Source organism: Primulina tabacum, chromosome 10, assembly GCF_025594145.1.
Source record: "Primulina tabacum isolate GXHZ01 chromosome 10, ASM2559414v2, whole genome shotgun sequence".
Lineage (NCBI taxonomy): Eukaryota > Viridiplantae > Streptophyta > Magnoliopsida > Lamiales > Gesneriaceae > Primulina > Primulina tabacum.
Window position 1 is genome coordinate 984,022 of NC_134559.1, and position 15,111 is coordinate 999,132.

Here is a 15,111-nt window from a genome sequence, read left to right on the forward strand (position 1 = left end):
CATTGGCCAAGTCCTGTCGATTGAAAAGTAAACGCATATATTATTAAATTAAATAATCCATTTATATATATATATATAGACACAACAGAAACCAACAATAAACCCCAACAAATTAAATATAAACATCTCTCTCTGATCAAGCTAATTATTCTTTGAGCTTAATTAACAAAGATGGTTCTCTCCAAGACCGCCTCGCAATCCGATGTGTCCGTCCACTCCACGTTCGGTTCTCGATACGTTCGAGACAGTCTTCCCAGGTAATTAAATCGCTCATCACAATTTCCATCGGAATATTAATTACAATTTTAATTTAAAACTCTTTTGGGCAATCGTCGTCTCTGTGCTGATGTGATCCTTTCTGGAAAATGCTAGCTGTGTCTGTGTTAAAACACGACCCGTTTGCTAAATCTGTCTGATTATTATAGCTGCGTCTGTGTTATGGATCAGGTTTAAATTGCCGGATAATTCGATCCCGAAAGAAGCAGCGTACCAGATCATAAACGATGAGCTGATGCTGGACGGGAATCCACGGCTGAATCTAGCATCATTCGTCACGACATGGATGGAACCTGAGTGTGACAAGCTCATCATGGCCGCCATTAACAAAAACTATGTAGACATGGATGAGTATCCTGTCACCACTGAGCTACAGGCAAGTCCAGTAAACTCCAAATTAAATACTGTATGCCCCCCTCGATTGGCTACCGGATCTTGATCAGGGACAAATCGAAGCCCCACCTATTAGACTTGCTTAAATAATTTAGAGTAATAATTTTATAAAATACCCAATATCGATCTCTATTTGTTCAGATAGGATGTATTCAACGACACATTCCAGAATATTAAAGTATTCTTGATTTTGAGAGAATAGTCACAATGGGATTCTTTAATAATGTAGAAAAGACATGCAAGTATTAAAATTCGCACCCCTTTAAGTAATTAGGTCAAGTAAAAATTAACTTTATACCTTTTCCCCCCATCAAAACGATGCTCTTGATTTTTTCTCAATTATTCTTAACCAAAGTCGCTAATTTTTTATTTTTATTTTTAATGTATGTACATTGAACAATCAAGATTTTAATCAATTTAGTATCTAATTTGTATTTTAACATTTTCAATTGTTTAGGATTAAGGCTATGCCCCACAAACACGTTGTCTTTGTTTTTTATTATCACCGATTCAGACCGGAAATTAAAGATGTTTACTTCGAGTGGAAGTGACTCAACTGATATTTATTCTCACGGGGCTTAGTGGTCCGTCCTTCCGGTGGCCGTCATAATATTTATTTCAGTTCAAATGATTTTCTACATTAACATTTTACATTATATATATTTTGTGTTTATTAGTGTTTGCATCGATTCTATATTTATTGTCTTTAAATTACTGTAGTTGGTGGTAAATTAATATCAGGCGGCTGCGTTAATCGCGGGACCAATATTAATGTTGTTGGATCACCTTTGACTTTTCCTTTATATATATATAGCCATTGTGATTTCTAATGCTTCGTTTTCTACACACACACATTGGTAGATCTATCACTGTTTTAATTATTTTGGTTGGTTGGATTGGATTTTTAAAATTTTTGGATTATTTAAATAAAAATTATATATATCCAAAATTGGATGTTACATCATCGTTTGAACCCAATCAATTTCTGTAATTGTTAGTAATTTATTTTATAAAACACAGAACGTGGCGCAATTTGATATTTTCATATATAAGAACCAATTAGGTTGACTAATTATTCTTAAAATTCTAGGAAAAAATGGGTTAAGGATGTTGGTGCTCCAAGCTTAATATAACACATCTAAATTATTTAGGAGTAACAGTAGTAAAATTGTAAATTGTAGCCTTCCCCTAAATCTCTGTGATTTTTTTTTAATTTTTTTTGAAATAAAATTTCAGTGATTTTAATAAAACTTGCAAGTTCATGATTGGAATTTCAATTAAATTGATTGACCCGAACTTCATTATTTCCGAATACGAAGCCCGTGAATTATCTATTTTTATGAGTACTATTAGCTACTTAAATTTTATATGCTCGTTTTTTTTATCTAAAATAAATTAAATTTCATATTATCATTTTGATTTCAGATGCGAGTAGTGACTCATATTCTATCTTAATTTATGCATATGCATGGTACATATGTAAGCCAGTTTTTCACAAAACCTTCTGCTTGGGTGCAGAATCGATGTGTCAACATCATTGCACATCTATTTAACGCACCACTCGAGGACGGGCAGGCGGCCGTAGGCGTGGGGACTGTTGGTTCGTCGGAGGCCATTATGCTGGCTGGGCTAGCGTTCAAGAGAAAATGGCAGAACAAGATGAAAGAACTTGGCAAACCCTACGACAAGCCCAACATTGTAACCGGTGCGAATGTTCAGGTATGTTGGGAGAAATTCGCACGTTACTTCGAAGTGGAGCTCAAGGAAGTTAAATTGAGAGATGGGTACTATGTTATGGACCCCGAGAAGGCTGTGGAAATCGTGGATGAGAACACTATCTGCGTGGCAGCGATCCTGGGTTCGACCCTGAATGGCGAGTTCGAAGATGTTAAATTATTGAACGATCTCTTGCTCAAGAAGAACAAAGAAACCGGGTACGTATATATGATCCTCACCATTCTTTTGCAACTCTCTCAATATATCGTTTGACTTTCCATCTTTGGCATATTTTGAATCATACTGAAAAAATTGTTTAACATAAAAGTATTATATATATATATATATATGAGGAATAGTGTGTTTTATATTTAAGTGTTAAATGAAGTGTTGTAAGACCTAAAACAACATGCAACATAATAATTTAGCACAAAATTTTATGTAAATAAATCAATACCGAAACAATTATGTACAAGTGAATACTTCACTTGTGCATGCCTCGGGACAAAAGATTTAATAGAAATATAGTCAGTTTACACACCAAAAGAATAATAATAAATAACAAAAGGCTAACAAATGACAATACAACAAAAACACGACGAAACTTAATTACTCGATTTTTCCGAAGCAACACACAGGTGCTCCGTTCTTCTTTGCTCTCTCTCATCGTCTCTCTTCTTTGCAGCATTTATCATTTAATAACATATTTAACCTAGAGATGATTATTTGAGTAATAGATACAAAACATGGAAAGTAAAGTTTTATTAAATATACGGATAACGTTTGTTTAATATGTTCGACACTCGATGCATTATCTTCTGTGTATCTGGAAATGAATATTGTAATTGATGGTGCAGATGGGATACACCAATCCACGTGGATGCTGCAAGTGGGGGGTTCATTGCGCCATTCCTATATCCAGAATTGGAGTGGGATTTTAGGTTGCCATTGGTAAAAAGTATAAACGTGAGTGGGCACAAGTATGGGCTAGTGTACGCTGGAATTGGTTGGGTTGTGTGGAGGACCAAAACGGACTTGCCAGAGGAACTCATTTTTCACATCAACTATCTCGGAGCCGATCAGCCCACTTTTACACTCAATTTCTCTAAAGGTAATTATATTATATATCGATCTACTCTCACTTTTCAATTCTTCACATTTCACACTCATCGGAAATTATCGCTCCATTGCAGTTGGTTTCATGTAACTGATAGAATGTACTCAATTTCTTGCAGGTTCTAGTCAGGTCATTGCTCAGTACTATCAGCTTATTCGCTTGGGTTACGAGGTTTGTGTAGCTTTTAATATTTGCCTCATGCTTCATAGCGATTAAGAATAATATATCGAGCAGATAAAAGATTTGTAATTTTTGGATATAATCTTTATCGAAAATCTGAGCATTATACTATGATAAATATATGCAGGGTTACCAAAACATAATGGAAAACTGTCAGGAGAACGCCATGGTACTCAAACAAGGTCTAGAGCGCACAGGACGCTTCAACATCATCTCCAAAGACCATGGAGTACCGCTTGTGGCATTCTCCCTCAAGGACAGCACCCGCCACAACGAGTTCGAAATCTCCGAAACGCTCCGCCGCTTTGGCTGGATTGTCCCCGCCTACACCATGCCTCCAGACGCCCAGCACGTGACAGTACTTCGTGTCGTGATTCGAGAGGATTTTTCGAGGACGCTAGCCGAGAGGCTTGTCTTGGACATAGAGAAGGTCGTCCATGAGCTCGATTCTCTCCCGGCTAGGGTCACAGAGAAACTTGCTGCCACGGCTGTGATGGAGGAACACCCCCCGGCCGTGGTGAAGAAGACGGCGATACAGGTGCAGAGGGAGATCACTGCTGCTTGGAGGAAGCTGGTTGCTGACAAGAAGAAAACTAATGGAGTTTGCTAGGCTGACTATAATATGGCTTTTCTTTAATTATATATGTCGTGTATTATTAGAGTGGTGAATCGAGAAACCGATTGAGCGGATACAGGGCCGTGCCTATTAAGAGGCAAATGAGTCCAGTGACTCAGGCTCATCTCTTTATTGAGGCCCAAAAATTTTAAAAAAAAATTATTATATATAATACTAGTTACTAGATAGCCCAAAACCAAGTATTTATTAAATGGAATTTGCTTAGCCTGTTATCGATTTATTCCCCAATCTTCCCCAATATTCATCTGCGGACAAGCCTTAATTGACTCCAGGCGTTGCGTCGTCTCTAGGTTTGATTGAAAGACCCGTGAGGAGCTGTAAGTCTATTTTCTTGTATTTGCTTTGCTCGGGCTTCTAATTTTTTATTGTAGTTTTTTACTTTCTTTGGGGCTTTATGTGGTATCTATAATCTACGCTTTTTGACTGAAATTTTGGTGGATGTAATGCTTATCCGTCTTTCAAATGCTCATATTGCTTATAAAATCTTGTTCACTGTCCCGGTCACAGTAGCAAGTGCAGAGCGAAGTTTCTCAAAGATAAAGCTCATCAAAACTTTTCTCCGATCAACCATGTCACAAGAAAGATTGAATGAATTGGCTATGTTATCGATTGAGAAAGAAATTACTGAACAACTTGATTATACATACTTGATAAGTATTTTAAGCTTTAAAACTATTAGGCGGGTTGTTTTTTAGTGACCATTTTGGACATAGTTGATATTTTTATTCTTTTAATTTTTTATATTGTCTTTGACGTATTGATTTAATTTGAAAAATTACTATGGAACTAAAAAAAATATGAACATACATTATGATTCAGAGACCTCTTTTTAAAAGTTAGACTCAGGCCCAAATATTGTTAGGATCGGCCCTGAGCGGATACTATTTAACGCTTTTTATTGTGTTATTGTTAAGTTTTGTTCACGAGTTTAATGTCTTTGTCTTCTCTAAAAGCATTAATGCAATATTATTATTGTGAGACAAAACATATTACTAGTTTTTTCATTCTCCTAATTAACTTAATTCAGGTAAGCAATCGTGTCTACTCTCTGCAGTAGAGTCTATATATATCTCGCTTGCTATTAATTTGCCCTCCTCTCAATCAAGAAAAATAATGAATATTTAAAATGTACTACTGTTTGACTCCGATTTTTGCGTGCAATTAGCGTGACAACACAAATCATGCCATAGTGTGATGAAAAAGTGAGCACATGAAACTTCTAATCGGACGTTGTGAGTCCTAATTCGGTCGCCCGCTCTAACTTCCTCGATTTTGACTTATTAACCAATGTAATCGAAGAACAAAAAAAATAAATTCTTCTAATGACTTGAATAAGCGATTATTTCATTAAGAGTTAAAAAAAATTATTTCTGCAAGACATAAAAAGTTGAAGTATGAAATCAAAGCTGAAGGAACGTAACTAAACAAAATATTTTAATTTTACATTTTCTTTTTCGGCACTCATGTTCATATGTGAGCGAACAAACTCTAAAATCTGAGTAGCCCTTTCTGCTTTGCCAACCAATAGGGCTAGACAGAGATTAAAACACAGTTACTCAAAAGCTGATCAATAAATAATAGAAACCCGTCAAAATTCATTCTTTAAATTAAGTAAAAGGCCTGATACTCACGAGAAATTTAGGGTCCGATTCCAGCAAGTGTCACTAGTCCAGACGCAGGTTTTGAAATTACCCTGAGCCTGAAATCACAAATAAGATCGTTATGAGGGGGCCAGGAGGGTGTCCTGGCGTAGCCCCTCCGACGCTCAAGTCAGAGACTGAGGATATATGGGGGGAGCAACTAAGGGTGCTGCTGAAAATAATATAATCATTTTTTTATCATACGCTCAAACATGGTATTTATAGGAGAATACCTGAGCTTTTCGTGGGCCAGTCACCTGTGGGCCTTAGAGATGGGCCGGGAATTTGGGCCGGATCTTGATGGGTTCATCCCTGGGGTATCACCAGTCTCCCCCTCCCGAGTCGAAGTGAATCGTAGGTTCAAAGTTCGATTAATTGTGTTGTTCTCGGTTTACAACATGTGAGTTGTGTGCCCTTCCTCTTCTGCTCCCTAGTCTCCAAAAATTTGGAAAGAAATTAAATCACCTTCCCCTTGTGAAGGGTCAGATAAATGTGGGGCTCCCCTAAAAATAGTCATCCATTCCTCACTTTATTCTCACTTCACCCACACAGCATTTTTCACCCACGCTCACGCCCTGCTCACGCAATCCATCTCCACGCTGCGCCGGATGCATGCCCCATCACCCCACTCGACCGGACACTGCCCGCCGCGCGCAGCCTGGTTCGCCGTCTCCCTGCCCAGCTAAAGCTTGCCTAAGCCCCCGAGTTCGCCTCGCCTGCCTCGTCGTCTCCCTGCCCAGCCGAGCTCACCCAAGCCCACACGTTAGCCCCTCGCTTGCCTCGCCGTCTCCCTGCCCAGCCGAGCTCGCCCAAGCCCACACGCCAGCCCCTCGCCCTCTCGCCCGCCAGCACCTCGCCCCTGCCCAGCCGCTCGCCTCTTTTCCTAGCTCCCTGCCTAGCCGAGCTCGCCGAAGCCCCCGAGCTCGCCTCGCCTGCCAGCACCTCGCCCAAGCTTCGCCCCCTCCTCCGCGCGCTCCCTCCCTAGCCCCTGCCCAGCCGCTCGCCTCCTTGCCTAGCTCCCTGCCCAGCCGAGCTCGCCTCGCCTGCCTCGTCTCTCGCCAACCCCTCTCACCTTCGCGTGCCAGCACCTCGCCCAAGCTTCGCCCCCTCCTCCGCGCACTCCTCCCCTCACCCCTGCCCAGCCGCTCGCCTCCTTGCCCAGCTCCCTGCCCAGCCGAGCTCGCCTCGCCTGCCTCGTCTCCTCGCCAACCCCTCTCCCCCTCGCCTGCCAGCACCTCGCCCAAGCTTCGCCCCCTCCTCTTGCTCGCCCACACCATGCCATGCTCGCCCCTCGCCCGATCGCCCAAGTCCTCGCATCGCCCATCCTTGTCCAGTATGTTGAGAATTTTGATATATTCCCTTGCGAAGGGTTGTGTGATTTCTGAATAGCTTTTTGAGGCGTTGCCCCCAAACCCCCATGACCTGACCAGGAAGGTCAATCCCCACGACCTGACCGGACATGTCGATCCCTGTAATTTTCACAGCAGCAAGCATTGTTCGTTAACGACAAACGAAAAAAAATTTTCTAACACAGTATGCTCTCGTCGCCGCCATCTTCAAGGTCCTCTACTAAGCTTTTGAAGAGAAATGGTTTCCACTTCCCCGCGCCCTTGACTCCTCTGCGAAAATAGTCCTTAGCAGGAAAAATAAAGCTTTAACCTCTTCATCTTCTAATTCCTCTGCTAGGTGATACCTTAGCAGGAAAATAAAATTCAACACCTCCACCCTGTAACTCCTCTGCTAGGTGATGCCTTAGCAGGAAAATAAAAATTCAACAACCTCCATCTCTAACTCCTCTGCTAGGCGATGCCTTAGCAGGAAAATAAATTCAACACCTTCACCCTCTAACTCCTCTGCTAGGCGATACCTTATCAGGAAAATAAAAATTCTCCACATTCACTCTCTAACTCCTCTGCTATGCGATACCTTAGCAGGAAAATAAAATTCAACACCTCCACCCTCTAACTCCTCTGCTAGGTGATGCCTTAGCAGAAAAATAAAAATTCAACACCCCCCATCTCTAACTCCTCTGCTAGGCGATGCCTTAGAAGGAAAATAAAAATTCAACACCTCCACCATCTAACTCCTCTACTAGGCGATGCCTTAGGAGGAAAATAAAATTCAACACCTCCACCCTCTAACTCCTCTGCTAGGTGATACCTTAGCAAGAAAATAAAAATTCAACACCCTCCATCTCTAACTCCTCTGCTAGACGATGCCTTAGCAGGAAAATAATTTCAACACCTTCACCCTCTAACTCCTTTGCTAGGCGATACCTTAGCAGGAAAATAAAATTCAACACCTCCACCCTCTAACTCCTCTGCTAGGTGATACCTTAGCAAAAAATAAAAATTCAACACTCCCGCCCTCTAACTCCTCTGCTAGGTGATACCTTAGCAGAAAATAAAAATTACACACTCCCACCCTCTAACTCCTCTGCTAGGTGATACCTTATCAGGAAAATTTAATTTTTCACGCTGCTCCTCTACTAGGCGATGCCTTAGTAGGAAAATAAAATTTCTCCGCGCCCCAACTCTGCTCCTCTACTAGGCGATGCCTTAGTAGGAAAATAAAACTTTTTCTCTTCTTCCAAACTCTGCTTCTCTACTAGGCGATGCCTTAGTAGGAAAATAAAATTTCTCCCCGCTCCAGCTCTGCTCCTCTACTAGGCGATGTCTTAGTAGGAAAATAAAATTTTTTCTCTTCTTCCAAACTCTGCTCCTCTACTAGGCGATGCCTTAGTAGGAAAATAAAATTTCTCCCCGCTCCAACTTTGCTCCTCTACTAGGCACAGCCTAAGTTGGAAAATAAAAAATAAAATTTTTTTTTCGCCCCAACTCTGCTCCTCTACTAGGCATAGCCTAAGTAGGAAAATAAAATTTTTCTCCGCCCCAACTCTGCTCACAGCCTAAGTAGGAAAATAAAATTTCTTCGCGCTCCAACTCTGCTCTTCTTGCACCTTCCTCAGGACCAAGTCACCTACCTGGAAGTTCCTCTGAATGACTCTCCGATTATAAGACTGTGCAATACGGTTTTTATAAGCTTCCATGTGAATGCTGGCAGCCTCTCTCTTTTCTTCCAAAAGATCAAGGTCAGTAGCGCGTCTCGCATCATTGTCTTCGTCATAAAACACTACCCTTGCCGATTCCAACCCAATCTCAGCCGGGAGCACTGCCTCATTACCGTAGACCAAACTGAAAAGAGTTTCTTTGGTTCCTTCCCTCAGAGTGGTTCGGTATGCCCATAAGACACTTGGTAGCTCATCCACCCAATTGCCCTTAGCTTTGCCAAGTCGAACCTTCAGACCCTGCACCAGTGTCCGATTAGTCACCTCTACCTGACCATTACTCTGTGGGTAAGCTACAGAGGTAAAGACTTGTTGGATTTTCATCTCTTTACACCAAGCTTGGATCCTGGCCCCTTGGAACTGTCTCACATTATCGGATATCAGTTTCCTAGGTACTCCGTATCTGCATACTATACTCTTCCACAAGAACTTCAGGACGTCATTCTCAGTGATTCTGGCTAGAGGCTCTGCTTCCACCCATTTTGAAAAATAGTCAACTGCTACCAATAGGAACTTCTTCTGAGCAGGAGCTATAGGGAAAGACCCCACAATATCTATTTCCACTGGTCAAAAGGACAGGCGGCGGTGACAGCCTTCATTGCCGCGGCCGGTCGGTGATGTAACCGGGCATGGCGTTGACAACTATCACAAGACAGCACTAACTCTTGAGCATCACGCAGCACGGAGGGCCAAGAATAACCGGCGAGCAGCACCTTCCTTGCCAATGCATAAGCCCCTAAATGATTTCCACAACATCCCTCGTGAACTTCTCGGAGCATATAATCAGCCTCTTGATAACTCAAGCACCGAAGAAGCGGCCCTGCAGAAGACGTTCTATATAAAACTTCTCCGATCATCACATAACGCGAACACTGGGTCTTCAACTTACGAGCTTCGCGGGGGTTATCAGGAAGCTTTCCCTCTTTCAAGTAATCAACTATGCCAGTCCTCCAATCATCCTCCTCTTGTTCAATTGCGAGTGAACTCGTGTGAGGTGTGAGTTCAACTTGAAATACCACATCTCTAGTCTTCCAACTTCCCATTGTTCCAGCCATTTTGGCTAGAGTGTCTGCCTTTTCATTTTCTTTCCTGGGAATCTGTTCAAATGTAATCTCTGCGAATTTCTCTCTGACTCTGTCCATTTCTCGAGCATACTCAATAAGCTTCTTATCTTTCACATCATACGTCCCCTTCATCTGTTGTGCTACCAACTGTGAGTCAGAAAAAATAAGTACCCGGGTAGCTCCCACATTTCTGGCTGCTCGCAGTCCTGCCAACACAGCCTCATACTCTGCCTCATTGTTGGATGCTCGAAAATCCAATCTCACAGCCAACTTCACTTCCTCTCCAGCCGGTGAAATCAATACTACTCTCACCCCACTTCCATCCTTCGACGAGGAACCATCCACATACACCTTCCAAGGGTCTTCATTCTCCTGATGCACTGTCTCAGCCAGAAAATCGGCTAAGGCTTGTGCTTTGATAGCTGTTCTAGGCTCATACTGGATGTCATACTCTCCCAGCTCAGTAGTCTATTTTACCAAACGGCCAGACATATCGGAATGAGTGAGGATTCTGCCCAATGGACTGTTAGTTAGCACCACAATTGGATGAGATAGGAAGTAGGGCCTCAAGCGCCTCGCTGTCATCACCAAAGCCAAAGCCAATTTTTCCAACCCTGAATACCTGATTTCTGCCCCTTTGAGTGCATGCGAAACGTAGTAAACCGACTGCTGAACTGATCCTTCCGACTTGACTAGGACCGAGCTCACAGCTCCTTCAGTGGCAGATAAATATACCCACAAAGGCTCGCCTGCTGCCGGTTTGGCCAGGACAGGAAGCTCAGCAAGATACTCCTTCAACTCGGTAAAAGCCTTCTCGCAATCCGGACCCCATTCAAATTTTTTCGCCTTGCGCAACGTCCGGAAGAATGGTAAACTACTGTGAGCGGACCTCGAGATAAAACGTGCTAGAGCAGCAATCTTCCCTGTCAACTGTTGAACATCTTTGGGTCCCCGAGGAGAGACCATATCTTGGATAGCTTGGAATTTCTCGGGGTTGGCCTCGATCCCTCTTTCTGTCACCATATAACCCAAAAACTTTCCACTCCTCACCCCGAAGATACACTTCTGAGGATTCAACTTCAGCCCGTAGGATTTGAGGGTCGCAAAGGTTTCCACCAAATCAGGTACAAGCTGGGATGAGTCTTTTGATTTTACCATGATGTCGTCCACATACACTTCGACATTCCTTCCCATCTGCTCAGAAAATACCCTATCCATCAGTCTCTGATACGTGGCTCCGTCATTTTTGAGTCTGAAGGGCATGACCACGTAGCAGAAAGTTCCTTCAGAGGTAATGAAACTCACTTTATTTTGGTCCTCCACGGCCAAAGGGATTTGGTGGTATCCCTGATAAGCATCCAACATACACAAATATTGATGTCCCGCTGTGGAGTCCACCAACTGATCTATCCGAGGCAGAGGATAACAATCTTTAGGACATGCCTTATCGAGGTCTCTGAAATCCACACACATCCTCCATTTCCCTGAACTTTTCGGAACAAGAACGACATTCGAGAGCCAAGTAGGAAACTGTACCTCTCGAATGTGCCTAGCATTGAGCAACTCCCTCACTTCTTTTTTTATAACTATATCTTTCTCAGGCTCGAAATGTCTCTTCTTCTGCTTTACGGGACGAGAATTCGGTAAGATGTTCAATCGGTGCTTTGCTACATCTGGGCTCGTCCCTGTGAGCTCTTGGGCTGACCAAGCGAATCCGCTAAGGTTAGCTTGTAAACAAATAATGAGTTCCGCCCTGACTTTTGGGTCAAGGTCAGGGGCTATTCTGAGGGTCTTCTCATCGGGCTCCAATGTCACAATCTCCGGCTTTTCATCCATCACCTCATGAACCTCCCTCACTACCACGGGCAACCCGCTTCGTCCCCTTCTAATCATATTGACTTCCACACGAGCCCTCTTCCCCTCTTCTTTCACTATTCCTTCATAACATCTTCGTGCAACTTTCTGGTCTCCACATAAGACTCCCACCTCCTTTCCCACAGGAAATTTCAACTTCTGATGATACGTGGAAGCTACGGCCCTGAAATCCTTTAAGACTAGCCGCCCCATGATTCCATTATACGATGAGGGGGCATCCACCACGGTAAATGTTATCATCTTTGTTACCCGCCGAGAGTCACGTCCCAAAGATAGAGGAAGAGTAATCTGACCCGACGGCGGAATGACATGGCCCGCGAACCCATATAGAGGAGTGGAGACTGGATCAAACTCGAATCCTTCAACCTTCATCTGATCCAACGTGCTCTTAAACAATATATTTACAGAGCTCCCATTATCAATGAAGATCCTTGCCACATCGTAGTTGGCAATGGTGGTCGTCACCACCAAGGCATCGTTATGAGGAGCCGCGATGCCTCGAAGGTCTTTCGGCCCGAAGCTGATGACAGGATCTTGGGGTAAGTCTGCATCCTTGGATATCTCAAAATTCTCCAACCTCCTTCCGTGCACTTTCCGGGCTCGCCCAGAGTCTCCATCAGTAGCACCCCCCGAGATCATGTGAATCATTCCTCTCGTGGGGTGGTTATCTTCATCTGCTCTCCTCCTCGGTTCGACAGGCTCCCGAGGAGCATCCTGACCCCGCCCTTCTCTTCTCGTCTCTCTGACCCTCTGGTTGATCCAAGGAGGACCTCGACCCCGCCTAGGAGACGGGCGAGGTTTTGGTCGATCCCCGGATGAGGATCCCTCTCGTCTGTCCATCGGAGGCATCTTAACTCCGCCCTCCGCTCTCTGCGACTTCTCCCACCTTCCCTCTGGCTCCCTTACCTCCATCACTTTATCACGATTCCTATTGAGATAAACATGTGACGAGAATTGTCCTCTACTTCTAGTTCTGTCCTCCTCTCTTTCCCCCACACCCCTCTTCCTTCCCACTTTCTCCACTCCATCAACTCTACTTCCTCCGGGCCGGTTCTCCATCCTTCTGTACCATTGGGCATCCTCCAAGTTTACATACTTCTCAGCTCGAGCCAACAGATCATGATAGCTCGACGGAGACTTCTTGACCAGCGACTTAAAAAACTCCCCTCCTCTCAGGCCTTGGGTAAAGGCACTTATCATGATGTCCGGGGTAGCCGCTGGTATCTCCAGTGTTGCATTGTTAAAACGCTGGACAAATTCTCGCAAAGTCTCAGACTCTTGTTGTTTCATCACGAACAGGCTCGAATAAATTTTCTGATATCTCTTGCTACTGGCGAACCGGTGCAAGAAAGCGACTGAAAAGTCCTCAAAAGAACAAATGGAGTTAGGCTGCAAGGTGTTAAACCACTGCTGGGCTGACCTCACTAACGTGCCCAAGAACACCCGGCATTTCACTTCATCTGTATACTGATGCAACAAAGCCGCATTCTCAAATCTCCCCAAATGCTCTTCGAGGTCGGAATGTCCATCATATTCTCCAACATTCAGTTGTCGGAAACTCGGGGGAAGTCCTTCTTCCAGAATGGCAAGCGAAAAAGGACTTTCTTTCTTGGGGGCCGGCGCTCTGCTTCCTACCTGCTCCCTCAACCTCCGTATCTCCTTCCACATCTCCCCCATCTCACTAATCTCCCCACTTTGGAGGGGATGCGTCTCTTCAACCCTACTCTGGTGGACTTCAACATTTTCCTCTCGCTCCTGGCGAGTGGCCTGCTCTTCAACAAACGTAGATTCTTGGTTCCTCTTCATAGCCTTATCCACGGTCCGAGTGATAAACTGGCCCAACTGCTCCAGGGTCAAGTTCCCCACATTTTCATTAGGACGGGGTTGCTCGACCTTGTTCTCTTGACGAAGTTGTTCTGTTCTCGCCTCCTGATGGGGTTGTTCCTGCCTTGCCTCAGCATGAGATTGTTCGGGTCCCCTCAGAGGACGCGATGATGCTGAGGTAGCTCTTCTACTCCCTCTCTTTCTTACCATCTCTACGTCTCAACTCAAATTTTCCCACAGACGGCGCGGGCTTAGCCCAGATGGAAGACATGGATGGGCCCACTACTCTTGCCTCATCACTAGCCCAAATGGAAGACAAGCCCATCAAGGGCCCAGGTATCTTCCTATAAATACCAGGTTTGATTGTTCGGTTAAATTATTCACTATATTGTTTTCAGCAGCACCCTTAGCTGCTCCCCTCATATATCCTCAGTCTCTGACTTGAGCGTTGGAGGGGCTACGTCAGGACACCCTCCTGGCCCCCTCCTAACGATATTATTTGTGATTTCAGGCTCATGGTAATTTCAAAACCTGCGTCTGGACTAGTGACACTTGCTGGAATCGGACCCTAAATTTCTCGTGAATATCAAGGCCCGTTAAGATGAAATACTAAACATGAACTTCAAGAAGACCACAATTTGCCCATTTCAAAAAAATGTAAAAGCCCAGGTTAGAAGCAACCTGCTGTTCATCCACGGGGAAGATATTAATTCTACCACGAGGTATATTTTTTATTTGGCTGTGAGCTGACCCTTCTGTTGCTGCTTTGCAAGGTTCCGATTTTTTTAAATATGTCTGCTGCTGTTTCACTTTAAAAAATCTATCATGCTTTGTAAAGCATGCTGTCTTGTATCTGAAAAGATAATATCCAAAAAATTGAAGTGATATTTAAAAGTGAATTATAGGTTGCTATCAAGCTGTGTACCATGGAGAGACAGAAGAAACGAGTGGAGAAGCAATGTAATCAATAATCATTATGGTGATATTTATTTTTTTTATTGTCGCATTAAAATTTGACCAAACAGATTGACCAAGTTTTATAATAAAAAAAAAAACTACAGCCACATTCTCTACATATGATCAAACAATTTTAGAATAATCCAAGTCCGAACAAGAAAGGCTCGTCTCCATATTTGCACCTTAATTGTGAAAGTTGGCTCAATTGTTACGTAGTCCTTTTTATATCGATTCATTCCATATTGAATCTTGCTCAGAGAGTAGTATTTCACAATAATAATTAATACATGCGATTATAAGTTTGTTTCTCATCTGTTGTATAATACGATTTTGAAAAATAAAATAAAACATCAGATGTATATTTT

At 43.3% G+C, this 15,111-nt stretch overlaps 2 protein-coding genes across 2 annotated transcripts; one reads left to right on the plus strand and one right to left on the minus strand.

The window, feature by feature from the left end:
* Positions 1-95: 95 nt before the first annotated feature.
* Positions 96-4,486, plus strand: LOC142505257 (glutamate decarboxylase-like). Its single transcript, XM_075618163.1, has 6 exons — positions 96-257; positions 448-652; positions 2,188-2,603; positions 3,243-3,496; positions 3,621-3,673; positions 3,810-4,486. The coding sequence occupies exons 1-6, from the start codon at positions 172-174 to the stop codon at positions 4,290-4,292; spliced, it is 1,497 nt and encodes a 498-aa protein (XP_075474278.1). The 5' UTR covers positions 96-171; the 3' UTR covers positions 4,293-4,486.
* A 2,219-nt stretch (positions 4,487-6,705) lies between these two features.
* On the minus strand, positions 6,706-13,771 carry LOC142505964 (uncharacterized). Its single transcript, XM_075619101.1, has 5 exons — positions 12,685-13,771; positions 10,679-12,576; positions 9,604-10,558; positions 8,943-9,556; positions 6,706-7,428 (listed from the first exon to the last, which is right to left on the minus strand). Exons 1-5 carry the CDS (start codon positions 13,769-13,771, stop codon positions 6,706-6,708), a joined length of 5,277 nt encoding a protein of 1,758 aa, XP_075475216.1.
* Between the last annotated feature and the right edge of the window lie 1,340 nt (positions 13,772-15,111).